General features: G+C 41.3%; 1 protein-coding gene across 1 annotated transcript in view; it reads right to left on the reverse strand.

Annotated features, from left to right (window-relative positions):
* LOC141806806 (uncharacterized) overlaps positions 1-14,395 on the reverse strand; it is a 98,534-nt gene extending 84,139 nt beyond the window's left edge. Inside the window, exons 1-3 of the mRNA XM_074692486.1 lie at positions 14,270-14,395; positions 9,062-9,204; positions 8,298-8,469 (exon numbers count right to left, since the gene is read on the reverse strand). Coding sequence (XP_074548587.1) covers positions 8,298-8,469; positions 9,062-9,204; positions 14,270-14,395 — 441 coding nt within the window. The remainder of the gene's footprint in view (positions 1-8,297; positions 8,470-9,061; positions 9,205-14,269) is intronic.
* Positions 14,396-15,135: the final 740 nt, after the last annotated feature.

Consider the following 15,135-nt stretch of genomic DNA (forward strand, 5'->3'; position numbering starts at 1 on the left):
CTGTTGATCTCTCAGTCTTTATCAAGCAGCGGGGAATGAGCCCCCCGAATAATTATCTAAACAAAGGTTTTTTTTTTTAAATTTGTGAAACTTGTACATGTGATGGCTATTTTTTTTTAATCATCTAATTTTAGAATTTCCATTTTTGAGGTATTTTTTGCTTTACTTTTTCATTTTTACATTTCATTTTTTTATTTTTGCAAATTTCTCAAACTTTTTTAAATTTTGGAAAATTTGTCATTAATTTCAATTTTCTTATTTTTTGAAAAACATTCAAATATCTGAAATTTATTAGATTTATTTATTTTTTCATTTTAAATGAATTTGCAAAATTAAAAAGAAATAAATCTAATAAATTTCAGTATAGCGCTAACTACAGGCCTGGCATGCTTACAACAACATAGATGCAGATTTTTTTCTCTGCATTTTGTGGTGAAATGTTGTCATGTAAACGGGGCCTCAGAGGCAGAAAAAATCCTTCCAGTTTACGTATCATGCGTCTCTTTTGGGTCACTTCATCCAGTCCCGAGTCTGTCCTGTGACCAACACGTCACAGGACAGTCAAATCTACATACTGAAACTGAAACCTGCTTTTATTTCCTCCTGTGCTGCTGGATGTGATGACGCTTCCTGGCTGACAGATTAAGATCTCTTCTGCGCTGACCTCTCCTCAGCCGTCGCTCCTCACAGTCTGATGACGACATAATTGCATCACTTTGAATTCTTTTTGAAACCCATTCTCTCTGAGAGGATCAAAACGCATTGTAAATGAGCTGTCACAAGCAGCTCAGACATACTCCTTAACACGAGGCGGGAAACGTCTCATACTGCACCCCCACCACCCCCACCTCCACCTCCATCCACAACCTCCTCTGCTCATTCTCTAAATCACTGCTTTACCGTTATTCTTCGCTCTGTCCTCCACGCCTCGACACAAATCAATAAAACTGACAGTTCTCGTACAAACACGTCCCTCAAATATGGACTCAAAGTGGAGCCATTTGTGGAGCCCTGCAATTATGTGACGAGAGGAGGAGGGGGGAGGGAGGTGAGGAGGGAGGAGAAGGGGGGTCTGACTAATAAACACCCCCGGGGTTTCTCCCTCATCGTGGGGAAAATGAAAGTATGATGGTGTGAATGACAGTGAAGCGAACATTAGGACGTGGAGCTTCAGCGGGCGCTGAAAACAAACCGGCGCCCTCTCGACTTTGATTATAGGTCTGAGCAAATTAGAATCTGAGTACAAGAGAAAAAAAAAACACTTTGTCGAGGGTCTTAATGGATTCTTCACAAGAGTGTGTTCATGTCTGTGTTATCAGCAGACATCTGAGTGTGTGAGTGTGTGTGTCTCACGAGGGCCTCTGTGTAAGTAAACACATTAAGACTCCAATATAAACTGACTCATCACACGCTGGATGTAATTGGATTTGAAACTAGAGTAAGCAGGTGTCTGATGATGTTAGTGGATCCAAAACATCTTAAAACAATCAGACCCACTTCAGGAAACTGACTCCCCCCATGAAATCTGAATGGTTCAGCCCCAAACCAGGAGTGTAGGGTTTATTCTGGAGTCCAAATTGAAGTCTTGGAGCTGCTCTGGAGGTTTGTGGCTTGACTAACACACTTTATAAGTTGGCTTTGCCTTTGGTTTAATCACACCTCCTGATGACCTTATAAAAGTGACACGTTGCTTTTACTGGAGCAGTGACTTAAGCAACTTTTAACCCCATCCGGACCAGCTCCATCATTAGAAACCAGCTTTTAGCTTTGGTTCATCAGAAAGAAACTCAGTGGGCTCCTCTGGGACGAAATGTTAACACCTCGTCTATCACTCGAGGGGAAGTGGTGTTTTGACTTTGAGGGAAGCATCCTCTACTCAGGCCCCTGCAGACTTCAGTGGTGCAGCCCGTACATGGTTGCCAGTCTGCTGTCTCCATATCCGCCAAAATACTGGCAGACTGGCAACCATACACAAGAGAATTTGCCAGAAAATTTGCTTGTTACTAGAAAAATGTCTTAACACAATGAACCTTTCTCTTGTTCCATTGAAAGATATTTATTTACTTGGCACAAACAATTCAAAACATATTTTTTATCTGAAGATGACTCCGGAAAGAAAATAAGTAAATACATTTTGCAAATTTTAGAAATTACAAATAAAAAAAATAGATAAAAAAAATTCTCTATTTTTTTTTAAATTTCATTTTTTTTTCCAGATTTTTTTTCCTTTGCTAATTTTGGATAGTTAAGCAAATTTTTTAAATGTATATATATATATATATATATATATATATATATATATATATATATATATATATATATATATATATATATATATATATATATATATATATATATTTATATATATATATATAAGAGATTGAATTCAATTTTTAAAAATATTTACATTTTTGTACATTTTAAATCTTTTGTATTAAATAAGCAAATTTTAGAATTATCAATTTAAACAAAAAAAAAAAAAAACTGGTTTTTCAATCTCCTTTGTTTTCTTTTTTTTTTTTCCTTTGCTCAATATGGATAATTTGGCAAATTTTTAAAATTTCAATCAAAAAAATTGAAATTCCATTTTTTTTAAAATTTCAAATGTTTTTTTTAACATCAAATTTTAGAATTTTCATTTGTGAGATATTTTTGCTTTATTTCTTTATTTTTACATTTTCATATATATACATATTTTTTTGAAAATTTCTGAAACTTTAAATTTTTTAAAAAATTCTCAATTTCTTTTTAAGTTTCTTGTTTTTAAAAAACATTGATGTATTTAAGATTTGTTATTTTTTTTTTTTTTGCGAATTTATTAAACATGAAAAACTAAGACATCACATGTACAAGTTTCATAAATTAGAAAAAAAAAAAAAAAACTTGTTTGAATAATTATTCATTACATTTCAACCGTACAGAATTTTATACACTATATTGTCTGTACTGTAAAGATATCATTTTTTTGTTGTTGTTCTCTCTTTCTTTAGTGCTTGCTACACTGCCAATACACTGCCCTCATGTGCTTTGGAGGAGCTTTGCAGGCTGACGAGGACACTGACACAGGAGTACAAACTTGAAAGTCGTGTTCTAATGAACGCCACTAAAGCAAGTTAAAACAAGTTTAACTTGACACAAATGCAATTTATCCAGTGTTAGTAATGTCAAACAATTTAATGACAGGTTTTTTGTTGTTGTTGTTGATTTTTTTTTTGCTCAATAAATTCACGTTTTTTACAGCTGAAATGTGCCGGCTAACTTTCCGTGTATTTAAGTATTTTCAGGAGCTCATTACCACAGGAAGAGGCTGAAAGTCCTAAAAAAAACTTTAGTGTTCTTACCAGAACAGACAATCTGGTGCCAACAGTGAGTGTTTATCCCTGATCTGCCACACAGACACACACACACTTTCCTCCAGTGGAGCTGGATGCTCTCAGTGAAACTGTCTCTGATACAGATTAATCAACAAAAAAAAGCTTCTTTGTTCACAGAAATCCCAAACCATTCATCATTTTTTCTTTACAAGGAGTAAACAGCATCACTTGTCATGTTTGGTTCAGTTTACGGCTCACTTGAAAATCTGATTGAAGTCTGAAAACAAGGAGGAAGTAGGCTGCAACATCAGTGAGCTACTGTTTAATTCAGCCTTCAATGAATATCTAATTTCCTCTGTGGAGCTGGAGCATGATGGTCCATCTGCAGCCGAAGCAGAGGTGGGAAAACGGGACTCCACCGACGCTCTCATTAGACGCTACTTTCATTTCGATGAATCATGCATTCATCACGTCCCTGCAGCTGGGGAGAGATGCTGAGGAAACACTCTGCTGGTGTTACAGTAAAGTCTTAAGCTGAACACTTACGCCCTTATGCATCTTAATCAGTTGCCCGGCGACTGGCAGCGATTGCAACAGTCAAGCACGACCGAAACCTTCGCTAACATCAAGAAGCAACCGTCATCAACCTCGTCTAAGAAAGTGAAGATCATGTGTGGCGTTAGTGATGTGACGCTCTGAGATCAAAACCAAAATACGTCACAGTGTCAGCACAGTGAGTGGATGAAACGCACACGCAATGTTAGGTTACACGCCTAATGAGGCGGCCTGATCATCTGTGGAAGCGCCTCGCTAATTGTCATCCCTGGTGGATTGTTGATGAGGGAGAAGACTTTGCCTTGAGAGCGTGAGGCCCGTCCAGAGGCATAAATCACCAGGACACAGTTACAGGCACTCAGATTAATGGAGGTTAATCTGAGAGATGGGTGGCAGCAGATGGAGAAGGGAGTGCGGACAGTGGCTCCATCAACTCTGAGAACGGGAAGAAAACTTGACGTTAGCTTCCAGCGCTCGGCTTTTAATGGAATTTCTGCTTGGGTGGATAAGAGAGGCGAGAGTGACAGGGATCACAGAGGAGAGACAGAGAGCGGGTTTGTGATGGGGTCCAAACACCCAAATCACAACAGCACATCGACTCCACGCTCAGTTTGAGCTCAGGACAACGTGTTTGTTGATGCTCTGTGCGACGAGTGGATGGATAAACTCAGTGATAGTGAACTGAGAGTGTGCAAAATGAAACTGCAGAGCCTGGCTGTCCTCAGGCTGGCTGGGTATCCCATCGGAGCTGATATTTAAAAGCCCATTTACAGAGAAATCAAACATGTTTACAGCCTGCTTCTAGAGATGATTTGCTCTCTTTAACTTCTCATCCCTCAGGTATCTTTAACTATTTTCTCCTTCAGAGTTACAGAGGCTGGGGCTTATCCCAGCTGTCTTTAGGCACCAGTGATGCTGGAAACATGCTACTTATGGTGCGTTCCATTTGTGCAAGGCCCAAGTGGGAACACCCAACTGGAACGCCCCCCAAGGTCAGAATCCCACAACACCCCTGAGTTTCCAGTAGGAAAATCCAAGTTCAAGGGTTAAAACAGTATTTACGCCCCTGTTATATTCTTTTTATTTTAGAATTCCTGACTAAAGTTTGTCGCCGGACACATAGTATTTTTCTAGATTCATATACAGAAATGTTGCTGTTATGGCAAGTTTTTCCCACTTGGCAACTGGAACACTGAACTCGGAGATGATGTCATTCCCACTCCCGACTTCCCAGGTCCGAGCACAAATGGAATGACTATTAGGGTGTATTCAGACCTGGACTGTTTGGTCCACTTTAAACGGACCGGGGTTCGTTTCCCACGCTGGTGCGGACTTTTCATGCAGGTGTGAATAGACACAAACGAACCCTGGTGCGGACCAAACAACCAGACTGAGACCCACTTTTTGAGGTGGTCTCGGTCCGCTTCCAAACGAACTCTGGTGCGGTTCGTGGTTCTCCAGTGCAGGTCTGAATACAAACCAAGGTCCATCCGAACTAACTACAGGATACATGCGCCTTTTGGGCCTATAAAGCCACCGTAACCTAACCGTCTTTAGTTCATACTTGATCCTCCGTCTTCTGTTTAGCCACGCTGTTGCTAGCATGTTGTGGGTCAGGACACGCAGAGCATAGCGTCTCCTTGCTGCGCGCATTGGTCTTCGCTGTTCCTAAATTGTAAACGGTGTTGTTAAGCCTGCTTTGAAGGAGCTGCTCTTGAAAGTGAAAATGATTTTGCAGCTCTAATAAGAGCACAAACACATGTTTACCTCCATTTCCAGGTCTGTACTCTGTGTGCTGCCCTTTGTCAGTGCTGTCCAATGAGACCACTGATCCTCACACACGTGGATGTGTTTACAGAATATAGTCCACTTGCAAAAAGTACAATCTGAATACGAACCGCACCAAACGAAAAAAATAAAGTCTGCTTTTGGTCCGGACCAAACAAGTGGACCAAAGGACTTTTCTGGTCTGAACACAGCCTTAGAAACGCGGTAAGGCTATGTTATGCTTTCGTTCAAAATGAGATGCAGAGATCCACACGAGAGAATGTGGTAAGACTTTTGTGCTTTTTAACGCCCCACACGGCGTCCTTTGGTGTCCATTCCCTAACTGTAGGGGGGCGGTGTATCTCAAACGTACGTCTACCAAAGAACTAAACAAGAGTCGAAGAAGTTTGCCTTTGTTTACAACATGACGTATCTGTCCTGGAGTTTTTCCAGGTTCTATAAACAGATTCCTCTTCTCTGCAGAGAGTGGCCGCAATTTAACGCCTTTGATTAATTTACCACTAGATTACCATGGTGATCTCTGTGTGAAGAGTCATACAGATGCCTGTAGGAGATCCTGTTCTTCCGCCATCTTGTCTGAATGTCCCCGTCTGGCAGGTTAGAAATTTTTGAGTCTGCGCAAGGACCGTGCAAGGGGGCATAGGTGCAAAAATCCGCAATAAGCCACATGGACGTGTTAAGCATAAATCAGCCTTTACCCTGACTAATCTAACACATTACTATTTCGAAATCAGTAATCAGATTAAAGTTACTAACCCAAGTCACTGTGCGTTACTTTTCTTTTCATTTTTCTTGTAAAAAATCTATATGCTTTTTTCTTACGTCTTGGGGAGTGATGGGAGTTGCGCATTCATCATGTTTTCAGCATGAGGACAACTCACATGTAACTGCAGGCGGCGACACAAACGTAGACAATAGAGGGGGAGAGGAGAGATGTGTGTTTTCTAGCTGGAAACAGTCACTTTTTGAGTTTGTGTCAGCTAAAGATGACAGTATCAAGGTTCGTTGTTCACTCTGTGCTGGCAGTTAGCTTAAGATCGTTGACTGAAACATTTAGGAATTGGTTAGAGAGAAATCAGCGCACTGCGGCTACAAACACTTGAGAAGTTGTTTGACTTTTACCTGGGGGAAAGGTTAGTCCTGTCCGTTTATCTCCGTTTATCATCATAACGTAGGCTACAACAAGGCAATCGGTGACAAGCAGGGGTGTGCCCAGAATTTTTAGACTGGGGTGCTCTGAGTAGGGTACTGAGGATTATGTGAGCCCACACTCCAGCAACATTTATTTTTGCTTATTGTATTACAAATACAGGATCGACAGACTACAACTTTAACAAAAAAAAGAAACTAAGGGGTTAAATGACTCAAAATTAAAAATGTTTAAACATGTAAAAGTCAGTAATAATTAATAATAGGGCTGTCATTTTAACACGTTAATTAGATTAATTAATTACAACGCAAATTAACGCGTTATAAAAATTAACGCAGATTAATCTGGATCCCAAACCCGCAGGGCGTTCAAGGACGCACTTATTTTCAAATGTCTGGCATTTACAAACCGTTTGTCCTACTTAGAAAAAGTGGTGTTCTTGTCAGATTTTCAAATTTCCGATGGTCCCTGAATGTATCACACATGATGTCAGCAACATGCTTTAGGGGGGAAGCGAGAGTGATACAGTCCAGGTCTCGTTTATTAACACGTCCTTTTTGACAATCTGCAGAAAATCAACTGTTTGCTCTAGCTCAATTCTGTAAAAAACAGATAATTCTACACTCTTTACTGCATCAAACAAGCCCTGAATGATCGATATATATCCTGAATTTAAATCTAAAGAATTCTTTGAAAATTTGCTTCCATCCTCCTGGTGTCATGTTTCAGCTTGGGGCTGCTCTGCACCAATGAGCAACAGTTTGTGTGTTCAGGGCATGTAAAACTGAAAATACTTCACTTTTCTTTGATCCAAGATTTAAATAAAGTGTTTTATGCATAGTTCCTCACAGTTTTTAGTCTTTAGCCCTGGTTCTCCTGACCTCATAGAAGTATAGAAGTTTATATTGCAGTGAAAGTTGAGTCCACATCGAGTAAAATGTGACAGAAGCAAAAACCGTCCTAAAAATCAAATCAGCTTATCTTAGGTGCAGGACTGTGTAGATTTTGTTAAGGTAGAACCCCAACACTTTTTTCATGTGTTGCGGGCCTCAGGGTACCTAAAAATGAGTTGTATATATTCCCACCTTATTTTTTTAAGGTTTTTTAAATGTCTCTTAATGTAATTTTAATGTCCTGGAATTCAAATTCTTTGTTTTGAGACCTTAAGCAGATATGAGATTAAAATGAAATCAATTAGATTAATTAATTACAAATCCCATAATTAATTAGATTAATTTTTCTAATCGCCTGACAGCACTAATTAATAATTTAAAAAAAGAAAGTCAGAACAGAGAAAACTTAAAACAAAAAAAATATTCAACACCCATATTGACAAAGAAAAAAAAAAAATCTTCTCGAGATTCTTGATGCTGCAATAATCCCTCCACCCGTTCTTCACAGCAGCAATCATTCAGACAGATCCCTCACTTCCAAATCAACTAATTAGATTTTTTTTTTTTCCTGGTTTCCTCACTTGTGTTTTCACTTACAGCAGATACAGCGCAGGGATGGAGGGTGGGGTCCAGGAGGGTGAGGGTGGGCCCCTGCAGCAGCCCCAGAACCGGGGACCGGAGGACAGGAGGTGAAATGGAACCCACGCACTGAAAAGAAACGAGAGCCCCGAAGCGCACACTGGGGCTTGTTTTTTCCAGCCCATCACACCTGTTTACAAGAGGAAACGGTGATGTCACCCACTTCACACTTCAGACAATGGTGGCTGGAAGAAAGCAACAGGTCATGAGGGGTGGTGGGAGGAGGAGGAGGAGGAGGAGGAGGGGGCGCTGTTGAGGGGGCCTGAAGAAGCTCTCTGTTTTATTTACCATGGATACTATGTTTTGGCCTCTTCGGCTTCAGCACAATAACACTTGCGGGTTCAAGTTCCTGCCGTCCCCCCATTCTCTGTCTCCTTCCTTTAATTCTGCACCAGCCTCCCTCTCATACATCATATGGCCGGGGCTCAAAGACATGAATTTCCCATCTATTGAGACTTCTCTGTAATTACCTTGAGAGGAGGAGGAGGAGGGGTGAATAAAATGGGGAAGTGAAGAGGGGGGGCACATATTAAAAGTGCCTGAAAAAGAAATACTCTGCATTCTTCTATCACTCTTCACAAACGCAATAAAAGAATGAAGAGGGGGGCGAGGGGGTGTCGGGTATGAGGGTACATAAAAATGGGGTGCGTTCCAGGAGAGTCGGTCCCCGGAGGGAATCTGAATAAATTAATCACAGCGATTGGCTTTCTTTTTTTTCTCACCTCCTCTCCTCTGGCAGGACGCTGTCATCTAATTGGGCCCTGCCTCGACGCGCAGCTCTGATTGGCTGAAGGGGAATGTGAGAACCTGGAGACCCCGGCCAGCGAGGCTGACAGGGGCTCAAAGGGCAGCTTCTCCTCCCCGACTTGAATGGAGAGGAGCCGGGGAGGAAGAGGGGAGGTAGAAGTGGGGGGGACACTATTATACAGCTACTAATGGAGCGGCGGATTTGGAGTGGGATAATTAAAACCAATGGAGGAGGTGTGGGGGGGTATGTGTGTGTTTTCACGTGTGCATGTTCACATGTTTGTATGAGAGCAAGAAGAAGCGAGAGGCCATGAGAGGAGAAGCAGAGGGAGAGGGTGAACCCCACCAACAAAAGCAGGGATGTGTCCCCCCCACCCCAGCCCCCGCCTGCTGTGGGCTCCCAATAGCCAGACATCTGCCTCATTATAGCCTGCACTTCACTGCATGCTGCCCATTGTCCGCAGCCTTTCTGTTTGTGCACACCATTCTGAGGCGTGCAGAAATAGCTGCACAGCCACAATGTCTCCTCACACGGAGCGAGTGGTGGCCCGCAGGAAGTGTTTTGTTTTGAAAAACCTGCCTTGAAATCAGACGTTGCAGAGGAGAGACAGCGATACCTGCCAGGCGAAAGTGGGAGAATCACACAGCGAGTTCAAGACTTTCTTCACATCCGCTCAGGTTCCCCCTCGCAGTGTGCTGTGAGGAGAGGTGCTACCTGATGCTACAGGTTTCAATCAGAGCACAAACACCAAACACAAGCCTCTGGATTTATGGGTTGCAACTCTATAACAAGACAGAGAGGTTTGGATCTGTGGGATCAGACAAGACCAGAACTTTTATTTTCCAGCCGCTTATCAGATTTTGACAGTTGACTCAGGTATACTGCAACCTGCGAGGGTGTTGTGCTGGTGTTTTGTAACCGTGAATGAGGAAGGAACACAGTGGATAGGAGACCCTGCTGTACATTGAGATGCTGCTCAGATGGCACAGGCTGTCTGTGTTCCAGTTAAACTACTGCCCCAGTGGTGGTATTAAAAAATCACCACTCCATTTAAAATTGGCCAACACACTTTAAAAATCATTGTATACATGGTCCGTGCCATGTGGAGTACAGACAGCCAGTGAGTGCTATGTAGAGCACAGACAGCCAGTGAGTGCTATGTAGAGCACAGACAGCCAGTGCATGCCATGAGGAGCACAAATAGCTGGTGTGTGCCATAGGGAGCACAGACAGTCAGTGAGTACCATGTAAAGCACAGACAGCCTGTCTATGCCATGTAGAGCACAGTCAGCCAGTAAGTGCAATGTAAAGCACAGACAGCCAGTGTAGAGCACAGTCAGCCAGTGAGCGCTATGTCAAGCACAGACAGCCAGTGTTTACCATGTAGAGCACAGACAGCCTGTCTATGCCATGTAGAGCACAGACAGCTGGGCTGTGCTGTGTTGAGGATAGACAGCCAGTGCATGCTTTGTAAAAAAAGAGACAGCCAATGCAAAAAATGTAAAGCACAGACAGACCGTCCATGCCATGTTGAGCACAGACTGCCATTCCATGGAGTTACACCCCACTAACAATGTGGCCCGATGGGGCTAACAACAATCCATAAAAGACCCATGTAAAAAACTAAGATTAACATCTTCAACAATTACAAAAGAGGATTTATTATTAAAACACAGAAAGAATCAAACTTTAAACAACGCTAAATAAACACAACAAGACATATTCCTCAAGGAGAGGAAGCAAGGCAGCAGTCCCCAGCTCAAATGCCTTTCACTATTGCAAGCAGCTCTGAGCTCTTAAGCTCTGTGACCAGGTGATCCTTGTTTGACAGTTGGTGGCCTCACCTGGAATTTGCAGGAGAGACAGGAAACACACATACAGACATAACAATGCCATGTAGAGCACAGACAGCCAATGCGGGCCATGTGGAGCACTGACAGCCTCTGTCCCATTAGTGTGACATATCAATGTACAGCAGGGTCTCATACCCACTGTGCTCCCACCTCACTCACGGTTACAAAACACCATCACAACAAAAATTACTTTGCTGTAAAATAAAGTTAAAATACTGACAACAGTATTCACAGTATTTTGATTCAGTGTAACTGAGAACCCCAACCAACGAGTGAACAGGCACTTTTTTTTCTAATGCCAAATCCATCTGTCTGCAAGAATCCTTAATAAACTTGAACTCAATTCATTGGAGGCTTTAAATGATATATTTGAGAGCATCTGTTGCAGTTCTAAGTAAACCCAATCCTTTATTGAAATGCAGATAAAGAAACGTCAAGGTTCAGTCTTACCACACAGATCTGAGATAGAGATAGAGCGTGGAAGGAGAAAGTAAAATCAAAGGAGAGGAACGAGTCACAGAGAAGTGTTTGATCTTTCGGGTCCCAATAATGGAGGAAGACTTGACGTCCTGGAGGGACTGACTGAAAATTAAGCAAAAAGCTTAAATATTCATCAGAATCACCCTGCTGTGTCTGTGGCAGCACTTTTTGGTCACCCAGAGTTTCAGAGTGAACTTGCTCTCTGTCAGCTGCTGCCTCTGATTATTAAACCTCATGAGGAGAATGGATCTTGAAAGGAGACAGAGGCTGGGCTGCTTTTACACTTTATAACACTGATGGATCATTGTGTGTGTGTTTGTATTGTTGGAGTATAAGGAAGGTGGCAACAGGGACAATACGGTGTACTTTGATGACTTAGAACACCAGGACATTCATCCTGAGTTTGGTTGGTTCAATGGTTACTGAAACAGACAAAGTTTTGAAGACTGTTTTTGAGCCATGTAATTTTATTGGGAACAAAAATATTGCAGATGAAAGTTGTGTCAAAATGGAAAATTACCCAATTTTGATCTTCCTGGAGTTAACAGTGCACTTTGCAAAAGTTTTTTTCAGAATCAGAATCAGAATCAGAATCACCTTAATTCTGACTGTCTGGTTGTTTTTTTTTTTTTTTTTAATATGTTATTTGCCGTTTATGTACCCAACAGCTAAAATCGTATCTCTATTTTCTTCAAAAGCCCATTGAATGATATTTAGTAAAGTTTTGAATTCAGTTACAAATTTCTGACCAAATGCAGAGGTGGAAAAACACTGTAAGTAACATTGTGTTTGTGTGTAATGACTCTGCAAAATTACAGCAAATCACGCCCTTCTTTGACCTCTGTTACCTGTAAGTGTCTGGTTTTTTTTTGCTACTTTCAGATACAGGAGGTCCTCGACTTATGTCATTTCAACTTTACAACCCCAATAAATATATGTATATTAGAAAATAGAGACGGTTTCAAAGTTACGTCACTCTGTTTGTAAGCTGCTATGACGCGGAGTGCGTATTGATACAGCTACGCAGTGCTACATCGTCATCAGCATCGTCCACTTTGTCTCAAGTCGAGCCATAGTGTAGATTGTCTGTTTTAATTGTCTGTACCTTTTTCCCATGAATTTGTGTATTTGGATAGTTATTTAGAGATTTAGGGGGTATTAAGGGTAAAAATTGGACTTCCGTGGAATTTCGGGTTACGGCAAGTCGTAGGAACGGAACTCGTTCGTAACTCGAGGACCGTCTTTATTTAGGTAGGCCTTGTACACTTGTAGCTTGGTTTTTTCAAAAAATAATATTCCCCCTCATTTGCTTTGTTAAAAAGTACTTAAGCCCACAAGTAACCTGGCAAATCCTGTGATAAGTGTTGTCATTCAAACAAACCCAAATCATTCAGCTGTGATGTTTGAGAACCAAAAACTCTGTTTCCTGGTGTATACATGAAACCATGAAGCCAGAGTTTTCAGCAAAAGTTTTTAGTGACGCAAAACTGTGGGTGGGTGTGGATGACAGGCCTATACGTGTAAAAACATATGAGGTTTCCTAGATACCCATCTACATCATAGACTGTATATAGAGTGGACAGCACCATTTACCATTGTACGGTTTCGAAGCCAAAATTCCCAGGTGCCGGGTAACAAAAGTAATAATGATTTTTTATTTCAAGAGTCTGATCTCTTCTTAACTCTACCTCCCAACAGCTGTCAATCATCGTTAAAGTGACGTAAAACCTCATTTTAAACCTCTTATAACTAATAAAAATGAAACTTTCCAGGAAAAAGAGGACCTGAATACAATGCAGCCAAATTATATCTTTAAATCACCACAACAATCGGGCATGAGAAACATTTCTACGAAGTGTATTCATTTTTTAAAGTTTGACCACAGCCCATCTGGAATGACTGGAGAGATGGATTTTTTTTTACCTCTACTGCAGCCAGCCACCAGGGGGAGCAGTTTTTGTGGCGACCTCACTTCAAGCTGAGCGAGATAACGTCCAATTTTTTCTCCAGTCCATGGTCTACATATGGACATGGCCTCAGCAGCTGCATTTTCATTATACCTTGAATTGCGCAAAACCTAAATATTGCATTAAAATCATGATAATGGAAACACCGGGATCATCAGGATGCTAGCTCTACTTCCATACACCTCTGGTACAGTCAGTGCACAGTATGTACAGCTCAAGTGCATTTCATGTGATTAATTCTGCCACAGTGGGTGGGGGAGTGGGAGCTTCCTCTGGACTCAAACTTTCATAACAAGCTCTGACAAGATAATCTGACTGACTTTTGCTAATTCTCTGCACTAATTACTTTTGCGGGGTTTGTGTGTTAGAGGTGTTAATGCATTTGGCTAATTAATCACTGCAGACAGCTCCCATGCTGCTTGCTCTGCTGCACATGTACAAGACAAAGAGGAGCATATGGAAGAGACGACAACCCGGAGAGAGAAAGGAGAAGGGAAACCGTCCTCTGAGCTGCACATTTCATAACTTTTTATATATTCTGTTATCATACAGTGACTCAGAGGGCGAGGGGATACAGGACTTGGGATCGTGCTTTGAAGTTGTCCTTTGATGAGTGAACAGTGTGAGCGTCAGAGAGCCGGGCTTTTCGTGTGAACAAGTTCAAATTAGTCGGTCATATTTTACTGCCTTTCTGTATTTTTGATCTATTCATAGTTTTCAAACAGAGGCTTGAAAATACCGTAGCAGAACCATCTTCCAGGTTTTACCATCGGTGGCACCCACCTATCAAACCCCTGACCCACACTGTGAGGAATGCAAGCACCCTCACAAAAAAGTAAATAAATAAAAGCACCAGGACGACCCTCGCCTGCTTGCACATACCAAACGGGCACTTAGTTTCAAAGTAGCGCTGCCCACCGTGGCCTGCATACTTTCATATAGCATGGTCCCTTTCTCCTCAGGCCCTGAGGTGAATGTGGCCTTTGAGAGTGGAGGGAAAGCAAACATGTAGCCGGCAGCTCTCGCCTGGGAAAAGAACATCCAAACTGAGTAGGCTGTCTTCAGGGCGACAGCCTGAGCAAACAACCTGAGAGGGCTTCATGAGAGTGGGGGGGCCGCTGCGTGACTGAGGGGCTTCATGGAGCCGGCTGAGGTCTTACCTTTCATACAACAGAGGCTTTCTAACATTTGGAGGGAGCCTTCGAGGTTAGAGATGGTGAGATATGATTCAAAAGAATATTTGAAAAACCGCTAGATCTACAAATCCACCGATAAACAAGACCAGGGTTTTCTCTGAAGCTTCCTTTGAGGCCAAGATTTAAATGAAACTTCTTCATTCTCCAATCAGACAGTTTGAATAGAGAAACACTGGTTAATTCAATGATGGCAACAGTGGAGGAGGCTTCTGAAGAGCTAGTCAATCATTAAGTTGCCTTCAGTTCAACTGAAGTAAAAACCAAAGGGAAATAGGGTTCATCAGACACCCCAGTCTGACATGAATTAATATATTCGAGCTGGTGATCTGGTGATATACATGTTTGATATGTGACAAGACATAAGCAAAACACATTAAAATGATAAGTTGAGTAATACAAGCAATATATGTTATAATATTCAAGTATTATTTGATAAAGATAAATATTTTGTTCTTAATTTTTTTATTGCAAATTTTTATTTCAAATTATTAAAAAATTATGGGTTTTTTTTTAAGTTTCTTTTTTTTGCAAATTTTTGAAATATTTGAAATT

Source organism: Halichoeres trimaculatus, unplaced genomic scaffold, assembly GCF_033239565.1.
Source record: "Halichoeres trimaculatus isolate MK-OKI-2021-1 unplaced genomic scaffold, fHalTri1.1 fHalTri1_scaffold_17, whole genome shotgun sequence".
Classification (NCBI taxonomy): Eukaryota; Metazoa; Chordata; class Actinopteri; order Labriformes; family Labridae; genus Halichoeres; species Halichoeres trimaculatus.